At 39.9% G+C, this 16,420-nt stretch overlaps 2 protein-coding genes across 7 annotated transcripts; one reads left to right on the top strand and one right to left on the bottom strand.

The window, feature by feature from the left end:
* Positions 1-78: 78 nt before the first annotated feature.
* slc25a1b (slc25a1 solute carrier family 25 member 1b) lies at positions 79-10,194 on the bottom strand. The gene is made up of 9 exons (XM_027032267.2): positions 10,057-10,194; positions 6,305-6,412; positions 5,720-5,819; positions 4,940-5,078; positions 3,477-3,561; positions 2,922-3,026; positions 2,729-2,844; positions 2,570-2,643; positions 79-2,298 (listed from the first exon to the last, which is right to left on the bottom strand). Exons 1-9 carry the CDS (start codon positions 10,166-10,168, stop codon positions 2,184-2,186), a joined length of 954 nt encoding a protein of 317 aa, XP_026888068.1. The 5' UTR covers positions 10,169-10,194; the 3' UTR covers positions 79-2,183.
* zgc:56235 (uncharacterized protein LOC393186 homolog) lies at positions 9,799-16,344 on the top strand. Of its 6 annotated transcripts, none has more exons than XM_027032270.2 (10): positions 10,188-10,592; positions 10,715-10,784; positions 12,088-12,159; positions 12,298-12,347; positions 13,442-13,594; positions 13,685-13,737; positions 13,828-14,049; positions 14,334-14,484; positions 15,343-15,400; positions 15,548-16,344. In XM_027032270.2, the coding sequence occupies exons 3-10, from the start codon at positions 12,093-12,095 to the stop codon at positions 15,637-15,639; spliced, it is 846 nt and encodes a 281-aa protein (XP_026888071.1). In that variant the 5' UTR covers positions 10,188-10,592; positions 10,715-10,784; positions 12,088-12,092; the 3' UTR covers positions 15,640-16,344. The 6 variants fall into 6 exon arrangements, with proteins under 6 accessions (XP_026888072.1, XP_026888071.1, XP_026888070.1 ...); XM_027032269.2 differs by lacking the exon at positions 10,715-10,784 and having other exon boundaries at positions 10,188-10,451; positions 10,552-10,592; XM_027032271.2 differs by lacking the exons at positions 10,188-10,592; positions 10,715-10,784 and adding an exon at positions 9,799-10,078.
* The last annotated feature ends 76 nt before the right edge of the window (positions 16,345-16,420 follow it).

Below are 16,420 nucleotides of genomic sequence, written 5' to 3' on the forward strand. Positions count from 1 at the left end.
AAGGCCACGGCAAAAGGACTTTGAAAAAAGCGATTTGTATAAACCCTTATTAATTTTAGGCGCAGAGTAAGTCAGTCATTCAATTTCATGTCACCACCATTTATTTAAAATTAAAAACAATCTAAAGGCACTTTACATGGTTGACTAAAATGCAAACATAACCATAACAATAATAGTACAGATTATCACTTTTCAGTGGTAATTCAATAACTTCATTTGCTTTAACTGACCAAAATTACAATAGTTATATTTCCAAAAGCAGATATATATCCAAAAGCAGATTTATGAAATCCCCTGAACAAAGTTGTTTCAAATAAAGATGGGTACCACATGTCCCACAACAAACAGAGTAAGCAGTTACATAATTAGATTAGATTATTGCAGAAGCAATTTTTCAGGCATGGACATAAACAATCATATATTAATCAGGCACCAGTATTGTTTTTGACAAACACTGAACAGAAATTTTCCCCACATCAGGCACAACATAGCACATATATCTACATTTCTGCATCCCTTTCTGCTTCCTGACTTAAAATGCAAATCATTTCCACAACAGCTGTCAGATATTGATATACATTTTGATTTCCAAAATTGCCACGAGTCATTTTAAATAAGGACCTGTATGATCTTTGTGTATTTTATAAAAATGTCGGTTTGCATGGTATTGACAGGGAGATGCTGAGCTGTCCTGTACTCAGAGAGTTATTGTAATGTCTCAATCCTGAGTTTTCAGTTAATAAATTTTTAGGGTTTCTTGAGGTAGAACAGCTAAATAAGTGGCACTGAAAAGCAACAATCAAAAGCAGCATGTCATTTAAGGCAATTTCTGCATATAATTCAGCATATAACTTCATCATAGAATTTCAGGCAATTTCAGATTCATGAATAGGTTCTCCTGTCAAATAGTTTGGACAGATTCTCTTTAGCATTAATAAATATTTTGTAACTTAGTAAAGCCACTATCAATTAAATGTGATCTCAAGCACATTCAAGTAGCAGGTCAGCAGTTTGCTGTGTGACATTTTGGTTGTTGCTCAGAGTCTAAGCATTATTAACGCAGGCAGGCATTAACCCTGCTGGTATATTACCACCACAGTGCAGAGGGCATCACTGGCAAAGGGGTGGCCAAGGTTTATGCACAATGCTACACACTGATCACGAGTACTAGTAAACATTGGTCTAGGCACTTAAAAGTAAGTTTGTTACCCATCTTAAATTAGTATCATGTCCATTTATGTTGGAAAGTGCATGTATTTGCTGAGGAAAGAATGCCCCAGAGAGTTAAAGGCTTTGGTGGTTCAATGTTACCAAGTTTTATGCACCTTTGGATCAGAGTACTTCAGACTGAGGCCAAAATCAAACTCCCAAAATAAGTTGATTATTTTAAGAAGCAGCTCACCACCATAAACAAACAAAAAGCGTAACCCCACTGAGAAAATGATTGATTAGGCAAAAACCAACAAACACCCAAAGTGCTAGGTCATGCCATAACATATTATTTTTCATTTTAAAATCAGTAAGTGTACTTTAATTTGTATGTAGTTACACTGTCTGTCAACAGCAGGAAATGAGCTCATGTTAACTGTATCCTGTAGCTTTATCATATAATACCACCTCTGTTGGTATTTTTGTATGGTACATTCATTTATGAAGCTGTTGGATTCATGGTGGTAACATGAGCTACACTTCCATGTGATGACAAATTATTTTTATCACTGCTAGTATATTATACATACTATGAATTTTAGTGTCCTCACATATGATGCAAAATCAATTGATTAGAAAATAATGGAAAAGTAATGAGAGGCATGAGCTTTCAGTGGCCTTTTAGAAAAAAAATCTCAAAAGTAAAACAAATACAAAACTATAGTAAGAAAGTATTTTCATTCTAAAACGACTGTAGCCTCTTTTTCTCTCTTCATTAATAAAGTTAAATATTTGGCTTTTCAAATAATCCATTACTAAAACCAACACCAATTTTTCAAGTATTGGCGTATCTCACATTATTTGTGGAAAATCCTTTCTGTTTTGGTTAATATTAAGGAACAAGGCTATGACACGTTGCTTTGCCACTTGTGAGCACATGTTTGGCCTACAGCAGGTTCTCACTGCTCACATCACGTTCTGAACGTCATGCCATGTTTAGCAGGATGCACCAGAATCCCAATGCACCATCTGCATTAATCTGTCTTCCACACCATATTGAGAACCTTCACCACCTCCTCATAGATCACAAACACGATGGCCACGTCCATGCAGACTCGGCCAAGCCTCGGGATAGTCCCTTTGTAGAACCTACAGCATAAACATGAAGGTGAAGGTAGGCGTTACAGTATGACTACAAGGTAGGTGTTGCAGAATATCTACAAGGGAGGTGTCACAGTATGACTACAAGGTAGGCGTTACAGTATGACTACAAGGGAGGTGTCACAGTATGACTACAAGGTAGGCGTTACAGTATGACTACAAGGGAGGTGTCACAGTATGACCACAAGGTAGGCGTTACAGTATGACTACAAGGGAGGTGTCACAGTATGACTCCCCATTCTTTGCAATGTTCACTTACGCTGCTGGTCCTTCATGTTTCATGATCTTAATGGCACAGTCCACAGTGTTCTTATATTTGTGAGCCTCCAGGCCCTGTAAACAAACAGTTTTAGATATAACCTAGATAAGGACAGATTAGACTTAAAACACCATAGATCTTTAAACTAATCAATCATACCTGCATTCTAGTTTTAATCACATCAAGCGGTGTGTTTCCAAACACACTGGCAGCTCCTGCTATGGCTCCAAACACTCCAGTCACCAAAGGGTTTAGGGATTTGTTCGGGTTGTCACCTGGTTTTGAAATGAACATCAGTCAACAGTCAACAGCTGCAGAATATGGAGAGTAAGTATTTAGAATAAACACAGACCTTTGTACCAGTTTCTCAAGGATGTCATAACAAAGAAACGAATAGCCTGGTTTGATCCTTGCTTCAGTACTGTTGCGGTCAGTCCCTGATATGTTCCCCTAAACCCTGGAAAGAATGGAATAATGTGATTTTGAATGAAAATGAAAAATCATAATGACATGTTTGTTCTAAAATTAGCTCTGTTGAGGTTCCTTTTGATTAGAAGACAATTGATTCGGGTCAAAGTGGGTAACGGTCAAATCACATGACTAAACAGGTTAGATAATCAATAATATATTGCATTCAAAGTATGATACCTGTGAAAACCTTAGGAACGCATTGTGCCAGTCAGTTTTTAATATAATATATGCTTTTGATGGCATAAATATTTGTATTATTAGTATACGTACATATAATGTGTGTGTTTATAAGCAAAATATACATTTTTCAGATTTAAAGAAGATTTCAAATGTTGAAACTTAGGTCAGCTAAGTCTGACAAAGCACGCTCAGTGATTACCTGCTAAACCTTAACCTTAATCTCCAGTAGGTGGCAGTGCATGTAAATATTACACACCTTGTGTTCTGACTATTTCTCTTACTCCATGAAAAAAGCCTCGATACTTGGGGTTTGCTGAGGTCTGATCATGAATAAATTTGACCTGAAATTGGAGTTAAAAAGATATTAAGATAAAAATAGTACTCAAAGATACAGTTTAAAGATCACTAGTTCAGTCTGGTTTGCAATCAATTACTCCCTTATACATCTTCGTTAATGTATGATCACAATGACAAGCTCAAGGACATTTGAGCTTTGAAACTTATTTGAACAGGATATTCACCAAATGTGGAGAAAACAGCCTCTGGAGACAACACGTACATAACTGTAAGCTGCCCCAGTCATTTCTACATGTATGTGACTAAACTGCCCCAGGCATTTCTACATGTATGTGACTGTAAACTGCCCCAGTCATTTCTACATGTACGTGACTAAACTGCCCCAGTCATTTCTACATGTACGTGACTAAACTGCCCCAGTCATTTCTACATGTACGTGACTAAACTACCACAGTCATTTCTACATGTACGTGACTAAACTGCCCCAGTCATTTCTACATGTACGTGACTAAACTGCCCCAGTCATTTCTACATGTACGTGACTAAACTGCCCCAGTCATTTCTACATGTACGTGACTAAACTGCCCCAGTCATTTCTACATGTATGTGACTAAACTGCCCCAGTCATTTCTACATGTACATGACTGTAAACTGCCCCAGTCATTTCTACATGTACGTGACTGTAAACTGCCCCAGTCATTTCTACATGTACGTGACTGTAAACTGCCCCAGTCATTTCTACATGTACGTGACTGTAAACTGCCCCAGTCATTTCTACATGTACGTGACTGTAAACTGCCCCAGTCATTTCTACATGTATGTGACTAAACTGCCCCAGTCATTTCTACATGTATGTGACTAAACTGCCCCAGTCATTTCTACATGTACGTGACTGTAAACTGCCCCAGTCATTTCTACATGTACGTGACTGTAAACTGCCCCAGTCATTTCTACATGTATGTGACTAAACTGCCCCAGTCATTTCTACATGTATGTGACTAAACTGCCCCAGTCATTTCTACATGTACGTGACTAAACTGCCCCAGTCATTTCTACATGTACGTGACTGTAAACTGCCCCAGTCATTTCTACATGTACGTGACTAAACTGCCCCAGTCATTTCTACATGTACGTGACTAAACTGCCCCAGTCATTTCTACATGTACATGACTAAACTGCCCCAGTCATTTCTACATGTACGTGACTAAACTGCCCCAGTCATTTCTACACGTACGTGACTAAACTGCCCCAGTCATTTCTACACGTACGTGACTAAACTGCCCCAGTCATTTCTACTCCCTTCATTCAAACACGTGCCAAAGCAGGACAGGAAGAGCACAGGATGCCCCACTGCCCCATAGCCAGCAGCTACGGCGTCAGTCACAGAGGCTGATTTCTTGGTTCTCCCAGGGTTTCACGCACCTTTATCGTCTCCATGGGACACACGACCACGATGGCCTCAGCAACGCCGGCCCCCAAACCGCACAGCAGACCACGCGTGCTGTCCAGCTTCCCTGATTCATCCCTCATCTTGTTGCTAAGGAACTCGAACACGCCGAACCTGGCGAGGTCAAAGGAACACCTGAAGGCACTGCGTGCTCTGAGCTCCCTCCAACAGAAAGAGCTCTGTACATCTTCCTCCAATTGTTCTCAGTTCACAGTTATTTCAACACCCTGTGTAATGCCAAACTGAGCCAAGTACAGCATTATATCTACACCTAATTCAGTAACTTCTTATTAACATCTTGGAACTTAAATTATGTAGCCTAGGAATCTATGAATCTGGTATAGCCTAGTTCCTACTGTCAGACACTTTATAAGAAACACAGCTTAATTGGCCACATATCATATGTGCATGCTGTCACACTTCATGGATGGTCAGGTTTCCCATATACACACTCTGCTGGGTATATTTGTGGACTACTCTCAACCTAGTCAGCGATTGTACACTTATAAAAAGCACCTAAGAGACAGGTGTACCTAACAAAGGGGCCATTGGGTGTAAACAAGGCAACAAGGCAGGTATTTTTCCAAAGAAGTGGCTGATATATAATAAAAACTGTTGAACACTTCCTTTAATAGCAGGTGATGTCCATCTTAAGTGAGCTACAATTAGTCCTACTAATCTCCCTTTGTGTGTTAGGAAGAAGAACAAGTTGACAGAAGGTGTTTCACTCCTACAAACGTCAATGGATTAGTTACCTGACTGCTGCTTTGGGAATGGACCCATAAAGGAGAGAACTCAGACCTCGGTATAGACCTTTCACCCCGTGGCCCTGGACTGTCTGCCTTACACAATCCACTGTGCAAGAGAAAGAGAAAAGGGTTTCTGACAAATTTGCATGAAATGTTACAAAATTTTATTTTTTTCTGTTCTGTAGGGGATGCTTTTTTCCCCAAAAGATGGCAACTTAAGTGGCAAATCATTGATTACGTCAAAACAGAGATCTGTGTGACCCATTATCTGGTCAAATGTGACGCACGAGAGCATGACTAATCTACTGCTTTACTGATACTGCACAGCTTTTCACTGGAAAGACTGGCACTCGCAAACAGGTGAGGAAACGGGGCTACCTTCAAAGTCCAGGGACTATGGCACACTGATAACGTTCCGATGAGCACTAGAGATATCAGAAGGGGCTCGAGCCATCACTGCTCATTGACCTTTGAACTCAGCATTGTGCGCCCTCTTACTGTTCCCACCCAGAAACCCCAGGGCGAACATCTACAGCACTTCCAGTGGCAACTTGCCATATGAATCTTAGGAGGGTTTGAGAGAAGACCCACCAATGCCCCTGTAGCGTGGCGGGTTGGCCTTCTCGTCCAACTGTAACTGGGTCTTCACATACTCGGTAGGGAATGTGATGCAGATCTCAATCCCTCCAGCAATGCCACCTGTAAAAATGCAAGAAGCCCTTGTTCACATCATCTACTGTTACTACACAATATCTGCTGTATGGAAATAACAGTAATGAACCGGATGATTTAATAAACAAGGCCTTTTATTTATTCAAGCAAAAGGATAGTTTTAAATATACTTAAATGCTTAAGTTTTATATAATAAAATGTACAGAATTATAGCATAGGTTGTGGACCTAAAGAACATTTAATTTGAAAATTTGAATGCTCATAGTTACATTGTTATTTAGAGGGGAATTAGCTGGTGCCACCTTAAAATTTCTTTGCGCTGTACAGCTGCAGTTGAACAATAAGAACAAGAGGACAAATGATTGGCTGCTATTGGCTCAGCAAGATTCTACCCACTGAAAACTCCCCTTGGCCTCTGTCCATTTCTGAAGGGGTGTGTCTGCAACCACAAGTAGTAATATTTAACAGGATATGACAAAATACCTGGCTTCTCAAACAGGCCACATGTCCTGTGCTACCTTTCATGCCTGTTAGAACACAGCGATAGTTAACGTAGCACATTCACACACTTAAGTTTATTAATATTCCATAAATGTGCCAAATGCCAGGAAGTAACTGAAAAATCACCATCAGCCTTTTTGCTCTGTTAAAAAAAATGGAGCAAATATGTAATTCTACTGAGTGGCTACTTTGTCAGATACACTTAACTAATGCAGACAAGAACCTGTCTTGCCTCCAGGGTATGCAAATTTCTTTGCGGCGTAGGCTCAACAAAGTGCTGGATACACTCCTTGGGGAACTCCTGCCGTTGGTGCAGTTGTTTCAGTCACACACTTCTGATGAAAACCTGCCCATCCATATCAACCCACGTACTTTAAATCGCGCAAACTGCGCAGGTCACTGTCATGTTTGCGAAACCTACTTAAGGTCATGCATGTTTGTTCCATCAGACGTTACGCTGTTTAGGACATCTTTTTGTAAAAGAGGAGACTGTGACTGAACAGAGTCGTAAGGTCAGTGATTCCTAGGTGCACCAAGCGCCTGATGGTCAGGTGGTATTATGAGAGCTACTTGTGCTAAGAAATCTTTCCTCACAGCAGGTCGGGTGCCCACTAAAGCTGCATCTTCCTGATTTTAGCTCGTAGATCTAACAGAAGGGGAACCCATTGTGGTCTTCCCCAGCCAATCCATTTAAGGGTTCAGTCTGAACCGTCAGATATGGCCTTCTTATAGGGTTATTATTTGAGTATTCGTGTGCTTTCTGTTGACTTGAATCAGCCTGGCAACTCTCCTTTGACCTTTGACCTCTGACCTTTGTCAATCGTATTTTTTTGGCTCCAGAATTGCTTTTCGTCCCAGTGCTCATGCTGCAGTCAAAGTGGCTTCGATCAGATGCTTTGACAGATTTAACGTTTATTTCAATATTTATTACAGCTCATGGTCATTTGAATGTATTTATCAGAAGGCCACCACTATAAAACCTAAAGTTCTCTGAATTTCATACTTCAGTCTTTGATTATGGTACTTTAGACAAATAATAGCATTAACATACTAGCTTTATTCTATTTGGAGTTACATTTACTTTTTATTTATGGCATTTAGCTTACGATTTTATCCAAAATGACTTACAAGTATGACTGAGTACAATTTGAGCAATTGAGGGTGAAGGGTCTTGCTCAGGGGCCCAACAGTGGCAACTTGGCACCAGTGGGGTTTGAACTGGCAACCTTCTGAGATTTTTTAAATACAACTTGGCTTCATACAGTATATACAGTAGAGCAGATCCCCTGTACAGAATATCACATGTAATCATGATTTTTACACTTTCAGTGTTGCATCATTTACCTATAAAGAATGTGTAATCTTGGATTTAGATACTGTCATACTGACACAAACTCCATGGCTGTGTTAGCGCAGTGTGGAGAATCTACCAGCTGTTAACCCTACCAGAATAAATCTGGTAGACTTTTGTATTACAGTAACTATAAAAGTGTGAATACTGCACTGGTGGGTTTGAGTGGTCCTGCACATATTACACCACCTATAGAAACATTTACACTATATAGTGTTAATATTACTCTATAATATTACTCTGTATTATCCTATATGGTACGCAATATGCACATATAGTACATTATTACCCAATGTGGTATTATTTTAAATACTACAAAATACCAAATAAAAAGAATGTACTTTATATTATATTATATTACTTTATATTATTGTTTTGTATAAAGTGGTAGCCTATACCAGTTTAACAGGCATCTGCACTAAACGACCTTCTCTACCTGTTTTGCAGGTTTGTTTAGTGAAGCGTGGGAAGTGGGACTGAAGGAATTCCCGATAATTGTACATTTTGACCACAAGGTCTCAGTTTGCTGTGGTCATCTCTGAGTTTTGCAGAGCCCTGTACTGTGACCACAGTCATTGCAGTTGCACGCTGAGTTCAGCATGAGCTGACATTTTAAGGAATGCCAGCAAATGGGAAAGGTTTAGAGACAGAGCAGTCTCTTTATTTGGAGTTTAGAGACAGAGCAGTCTCTTTATTTGGAGTTTAGAGACAGAGCAGTCTCTTTATTTGGAGTTTAGAGACAGCAGTCTCTTCATTTGGTATTATTCATTAGCTAAAGGCTTGCTGACTCCTGAATATCAGCATAAGTGCAAAGGTTATTGGCAAGTTAAGCTAGCAGTGCGTAACACACATCAAACTAAGGAATGCAACTGGCGAACTATAACTTCCAGCTACAGACTTTTAACTCAGAAATGGTACTCAGAATCACACATCACACACTTTTAATGCTAGTTTCTATTAGTACTGTGTAAGTTCTGGGGGGGAAAAAATTCAAATCCTTTTTCAATGATAATGTCATTTGATCTTCTATCCATGCAGGCGGTCAGGTGTGGGGTCACGCAACACAGCAAGTGATGAAAGAACTTTTCTACAGACTGTACCAGGCACAGCAGGTCTTAAGACACATTAGTTATAACAAAAACTTCATCCACTAGGCTTAAAAGAATATAACAAAAATTAAGTCAATTAAAGGAAATCAGGGCTTCAAGATTATATATTATCAAAGGTGCTAAATGTACTGGAATAAAGTTAAAAGGCAAATTTTCCCTATGAATATTCTGATTTAGAGTAAAACATATTCCTATTTAAAATAAGTTTTTTGTGCTTTGGAGGCAAGTATGGAAGGTCTACTGTATCATAAGGAAGCCAGGCTGTCAAGAACAAATAAAATAAAAACAGCTGTTTCAAATTCTGTAAAAGCAGAAATTCAGTAATCTATAAACCAATTTTGGTTAATAATAATTTGCATGCAAAAATAAAGTTCACAGGCAGAACATACTTTTTACCAAAGGGTTGGTTTATTTTTAAGAGTCAACACCTCCAGGCGTTCTCTTAAAAACAACATCAGACGGTTAGAAGTGCACAAACGGCTGCATGCAGGACACACCACATACTTGCCCGCAGTGTGCTGGTGTTTACTCGGGATGGTTTAGGGTCCTGTCGGGGGGCACCAGTGTTTGCTATGAGCTACGAACCACTGCAGTTACGGCTCAACAAGCAAGAGAAAACAGTGTTTATTAGACACGGTGTTTCACTGCTCCTTGGAGGGTCCTGGCGTTGAGGTGACGCGTAGGGGCAGAATGCGCAAACGTGAACTTACCCGCTAATATGGCTTTTCCAGGGTGCGTCAGCTTCGCCTTGGCCGCCGGGGCAGCCGCAGATAAACAGTGGGGTCTGTGGAAGGGGGTCACAAATGTCTTTTCTCCTGACATGTTTGGTCTTCAACAGGGGAATTTATAAACGGATTTCCACTACGGCTCCTTGCCAACCTTTAAATCTTTTTAAAAAGTACTATTTACAGGACTATCTTGGTCATTGGTTCTGGTACGGGCTCTCCAAAGCAGTATTTGTTGTGTGCGTTTGACAGCTAGAAGTTTCTTAGTTGCCCTGTTCCTGTCAGTGTTGGGCAAAACGCTGAACAATCGTGCTGAGGCGGGGCAGTCTGTTCCTCCGACGCCACGGAGCGCCATATTTTCGCAAACAAAATTGTTTAAGGTGGAACGACATATTTTGTGTTTTGATTCCGATTATCTTTTGTTGCAAACTTCTTCCAAAAAATACCTAAAAACTCTACGTGTTCTTCTGCGTTTAACAGCGTCCTTTTTAATATTCTCCTGCTTGTAGTTTTCTAGACTGGTAAGTAAAAGTCAGCACTGTTTTGGAGGGATACCAGTAAGAATATACTTACTTAATAACAATGCTGTGTGATTAAATGCAACATATTTATAATAATAACAAAGATATAAATGTTTTCAAAGCCACGGCCATTACCTTTGGGTCTTGACCATTGGCATTGACTGACTGAAGTGGCTTTGGCGGCCCCTACAGGTCAGTGGGTAGTTTTACGACGGGTTTTGGCATCCGTTATTTCCTTTGTAGACTATCATCTTAGCTTGTAAATTAAAAATGTTAAGAGACATAATGCAAAATTTACATCAGTCCAGATTGATCCCACGTATTCTGCTTGTACATCAAGCTTCTGTGCTTTCGTACAACCTTAAATTCTGTTTCAGGGTAATATTCTCATGGCTCCTAATTTAGTGTTAGTAAGTGCTCAGGGACTTTTATTTTAAAGTACAAAGACCTTTATGCATTTTTGCCTGTGGCCGCCTCATTCGATTGCGCAGACCGCATTTTTCTTCTTCAGTTTTATCCTACTTGGTATAGCAACTAACACTCAAAGCCATTGCAAGTTCTAGCTTTTGTCTCAGTGCTTGTGCTGCACCACGACGTCGGTATGAAATTTCTATTACTTGCAACACGAAAATGACTTTGTATCGTTAATGGGAAGTAGTGACTTCCCAATTACAACATTTTGTTGAGGCAAATATGACAGGTAACGTTACATGGAAAAAGCTAGAGTAGGTAGCGTTAGAAAGCTGGCTATCTGATATACGAAAACGCTAGTTTTGCTAGTCACTTAATTACTTTAGCTGTAAATCCGATGTCAGTTTTCCAAAGACATAATTGTATTGAATACATTATTGTATGCCGGTGTTGTAAGAATGTAATTTTGAACAAGTCGTTAACAACAAAGTGATGACAACTGTTCAAGTAGCTACTGAATCCGGTTTAGCACAAACCATTTAACCTACGTGAAATGAAATTTAAATGAAAACAACATATTTTGGAACTTATTTAAACAGTACAAATACTAAAGCATTTTTTGCATTCATGAAAAAGTATCCTGGCCATTTTTAAACGTCATACTCTTTTACATAATTAATTAATGAGGCTGACTGAGTAACTGTTTCTTTGAGTAAAGGTAACTATAAAGATATGCCCTAATGCTTTGCGTTCGTGACACAGCTTTTCGCAGTATGCTATTGTTAAACGTTTTATTGTTAAGCGTATTTGTAAGGCAAAAAAGTAACTTAATAAAAAAAGGTCACATGTTTATTAGATGGCTTACGATATTGCCAGTTTCACTATTGTTACGTCACCTCAAGAGTAACCAATGGTGTACTCGCTGTGACACCTGGTACAGGTGATCAAGGTCTTTAGAAATAACTGAATATTAGAGCTCGCCGTCAGGTCAGGGTTGGAGGTGCTGCCCAGCAGATGGTGTTCAGTAGCTGGGTTAGACGCCCCTTTATCCCAGGCGTGAGATATTAATCACCCCGTTTGTTAGGTGTGATGGCTGTTCCTCCTTCATACTGTGACCTGGGCAAAGCAGCGCAGGATGTCTTCAGCAAGGGCTATGGTATGATGTTGCCCAGAGTTTGGGTTTAATTTAGCCTGGTACTTTTTAAAATTAGTTGGATTTCATTTTTTTAGGGTTTTTTCCTCTCACCACCTTTTTTTGTGTGTTTTATTTTTTTATTTTTTTATTTTTTTGCAGGCTTTGGAATTGTTAAGCTGGACCTCAAGACCAAGTCCCAAAGTGGAGTGGTGAGTTAGTGGATTATTCCTGTTCCCTCTGCCCTCCATCATGTCTTTGTACTTCCCTTGTTTTATAGCACCTTGTATGTGTCGGTCTTTATCTGAAGCTACGTAAGACATGTATGTGGTGGTCTTTGTTTGGTAGCATTATGACTTGTTAAGTTTTGTAAAAGATGGTCACTGAATACAAAAAAGTGAACTAGCTGTTCCATGTTCAGAAATGTATACTGTAATTTGTTAATCATCCATGCATACTGATATTATGAAAGGAAGCAATATGCCACTTGCTTCTTGAATTGAAAATTGCTGATTTTCTTTTTTTTTCCTTTCTTTTAAATGTGTGCCATGTGATTCCTGAACTGTGGCTGGGCTCTTATTAGGTGTTTTTTAACCTCATTCACGTGCTCCAATAATTTTTTTATTTTTCATGGAAATGGTGCATCTAGGCAGTATTGCCAGATGTACTATAGTCACTTGATGTAGCTGGACAATCGCACAACTCCATCTTTAATTTGAAATGTACATTTATGATATTTGGCAGATGCTTTTATCCACAGCGACTTAGAAAAGTGCTTTGTCATTTATTCATAGAATGTGTCCTAGCCTGTACAGTAGGTTAGAGTCCAAGATACCACATATATGGTGTACTTTGTGGAACAAGCTTAGTTCTAAAATGTCATCTTTACAAGGTCTCTGACCAATTCCACTGGAGGCATTTGATTGGGAATGACTCAGTGACTTGTGTTGGATCGTTGCCTGGTTTCCCCATTGTACCATAAAGAATAGTGTATGTTTACTGGGGACTGTGTGTGTGTGGTGTTGGTGTAATTTCTTTCATGACTTTCCGCTGCCCCTCGATGGCTCTATTAGATGGTAAAGTCAATGGAAGAGTGGTTGTGTACGAGTTGCATAGACACCCCAGATGACTTTTTGTGAAGTATTTGTTGCTTTCTAAACAGTTCTACATGGTGCAGTGGAGAAGATGTTTCAGTGGCTAAAGCAGGATAACAATCATGAGCATATTTCAGTTCTCAGTTATCCTTGTGCATCCTTTGTTTTGGTTTTTATCTATTTCTATGATACTCTTTTGCGATTGACTACAGGAGTTCAGCACCTCTGGCTCTGCCAATACCAGCAGCGGCAGGGCTGCTGGGAGTCTGGAGACCAAGTTCAAAATGACAGAGCTGGGACTGAGCCTCAGTCAAAAGTGGAACACGGACAATACTCTGGCTACGGAACTTTCTGTGGAGGACCAGGTCGGAATGCTTCTCCTGAACATCTTTCATTCACAGATCCGTTTAGTGGTTAAATGAACTCCCTCGAGTAATTTCTCTTTTCCTCTTCAGCTGGCAAAGGGCTTGAAAGTTGCTTTTGACACCTCCTTTGTACCAAACACAGGGTGAGTGGGAAAACCACCAGCAGAGTGCCTTTTGAGATGCTTCTAGATAATATTGTGAAGTAAAAAAGATGGCCTTTCTGTCTTCCACAGAAAGAAGACTGGCAAATTGAAGACGGGCTATAAGCGGGAATACCTTAACCTGTCCTGTGATGTTGACTTTGATGGCCCAGTGTTGCACTCTGCAGCTGTCTTGGGTTACGAGGGCTGGCTGGCTGGCTACCAGATCGCGTTTGACACAGCCAAGTCCACACTTGTACAGAACAACTTTGCTCTAAGCTATAAGGAAGGAGACTTCCAGCTTCACACCAGTGTGTAAGCATCAAGATGTGGGAGTAAACCATTAGCCATGTTTACAGTTGAATGACCATCAGCAAATGCAGTATGAAAAGAAAAACTAAGCAGTTGTTTAAAAAAACAAACAAACAAACAAAAAAAAAACAAGTCAAAGCTAGCAGTGACTGGTTATTCAGATGAGACCCTGTTAGTTTTTCAGTGCTGGCATGGTTATAGATTTTGAAGTATTCTTTTAAATGGTCCAGTATTGAGCGTTTGTGATTCATTATTAAGGATGAGCACACCGGTCTTGTTTTGCCCAGAAATGATGGAACTGAGTTTGGAGGCTCTGTGTACCAGAAGGTCAGTGATCAGTTGGAGACTGCAGTCACTCTGGCCTGGACAGCTGGCAGCAACAACACCCACTTTGGCATTGCTGCCAAGTACCAGCTAGACAGTGATGCCTCTTTGTCTGTGAGTTCATGGGATTGATCTTTGTGATCTTTATTCACTTATTGTGGCCTTTGATGGGTCATGCATGTAGTAGTAGTAATAATAATAAAAACATTCAGCATTTCAAAGTGTTCTATGCATGGTTTTAGAGTTGCAGATGTCGAAGGGATTACCTTTTTGACGACTTTGAGCAGAGGAACGGCTATGTTGGTTATAACAGCAGCTGCTTTAGGGTAGATTCCACAAGTAGCATTTTAATCTCTCAGACCATTGACGTGGCAAAAAAGTTTACATATTTAGTAAATCTGTATTTCTGTGATCTGGAGTACTGATCAGGTACTCTTGGTATTAAAAATGATCAGACATGCCAGGACGTGCAAGAGCATGCAGAAATGCAAGCAACTCCTGAAGAAATGTGAGCGATTTAAGGGTTTGGTCCTTTGCGAAGTTTCAGTAGGAAATTGAAATAACCCAACTATGTCCAATATGCTGGTGTTGATTCAATCAATGTTGAAATTGTCATTTTGAAATTCTGCCCTGTGGAAATCTATGGGAGGTCATTTTGACACCAACTTCACCTCTAAAACCAAGCATTTGATGCAAATACTGTAAACCTGTGAGATGTCCCTGAATGCTGAGAAATTGCTGATGTTTAGCATTTAAATATTTTATTAAAATAAATGTTGTGGGCAAAAATGTAATTTACACACTTGCTGCAAACCTAGTTGATCAACCAACATGTTTAAAATTGTCCAAGTTGGTGTCATTGTTCCAGTGTCAACACTAAACATGATTACCAAGTGATAAAGTTGTAGTAGTATTATTAGCAGCATTGTGCAAGTGCCTGTTGGTATCGCTCCTTTATTTTTGCACTTGCAGGCAAAGGTGAACAATACCAGCTTGATTGGGATTGGTTACACTCAGCGTCTGCGACCGGGTAAATGCTTTACTTTTTCTTTTGCCATTTTCTGCACTTGTATTTGATCTGTTTGGGTTTTAGTGCTACACTTGTTTGAGTTTAGCATAATTGCAACAGTTCTGTGCTTGGCCTGACTTGTGCTCCTCACGCCTTGCTGTTCTTCAGAAGTGAAAGTCACTCTCTCTGCACTCATCGACGGCAAGAACTTCAGCGCTGGAGATCACAAGGTCGGACTGGGCTTTGAAGTCGAAGCATAAGTGTCTTCGTGGAGTGGAAGAGAGACAAGCACACTCCACCTCCACTCCCACTATTTCTGCTTCTCATATACACAAGTGCACCCCTTAACCACCCCAAGAATTAAGTGCAAATGAAAATACACTTGTGACAATAATCAATCAGAGGATAATGTTGTAATGTCATTTGTCTGATACCTGCAGTATGTTTACTACTACAAAGACTAAACTGTTGTAGGAAAAAATACTGTATGCACTATGCCTAGTGTTCACTGGCAGTGGAGTGTTTTATATGCTTAAGCACCTTTTTATTTCCTCCTGCCTGATGGTACATTACGCGAGGAGAGTGAAACCTCCATCACGCCTGTCTCAGGGCCATGCGGTCTGACTGCCAGGATGAACAGTCTATTACTGCACTACTGGGGCATTTTAGCACGAAACGGTCTCACACAGTCACATATAGAAATATACATAGAGCTGGGATGCTGGCTTATAAACATCTCACTGAGTAGTGAGTGAACATGTAGACACATTTCACCAGCATTCTGCAATAAACTGAACACTACTGCTTAGGAAAGTTGTTGAACATTATGGCTTACTTGGATTAATTTGGTCAATTTCAATGTGTTTTACCAACTGTTAGTTGGGTTTGAGCATAATCACCTCACTTCTGCAGTAGCTAACAAATTCCAATACAGAAATGAAATAAAAGGTGAGGGTTTTCCCCAACGTGCTGTCCCCTTTTATTCAGTTTAGAAGCAATCCTGGTTTAAAAGGAGCTCCATTTACTGTAGGCAATGTCCTG

This window comes from Electrophorus electricus, chromosome 17 (assembly GCF_013358815.1).
Source record: "Electrophorus electricus isolate fEleEle1 chromosome 17, fEleEle1.pri, whole genome shotgun sequence".
In the NCBI taxonomy this organism is placed as follows: domain Eukaryota; kingdom Metazoa; phylum Chordata; class Actinopteri; order Gymnotiformes; family Gymnotidae; genus Electrophorus; species Electrophorus electricus.

Bases quoted from the DNA above. Each gene is read 5' to 3' on its own strand.
- zgc:56235 (XM_027032271.2), top strand. From the start codon at position 12,093: ATGGCTGTTCCTCCTTCATACTGTGACCTGGGCAAAGCAGCGCAGGAT. The intron at 13,738-13,827 runs GTGAGTGGGAAA...TGTCTTCCACAG, and splicing joins TCCTTTGTACCAAACACAGG to AAAGAAGACTGGCAAATTGA. The intron at 14,485-15,342 runs GTGAGTTCATGG...TTGCACTTGCAG, and splicing joins ACAGTGATGCCTCTTTGTCT to GCAAAGGTGAACAATACCAG.
- slc25a1b (XM_027032267.2), bottom strand. From the start codon at position 10,168: ATGTCAGGAGAAAAGACATTTGTGACCCCCTTCCACAGACCCCACTGT. The intron at 3,027-3,476 runs GTGTGTAATATT...CATTCTTTCCAG, and splicing joins AGAAATAGTCAGAACACAAG to GGTTTAGGGGAACATATCAG. The intron at 2,845-2,921 runs GTCTGTGTTTAT...TTTCAAAACCAG, and splicing joins CTTGAGAAACTGGTACAAAG to GTGACAACCCGAACAAATCC.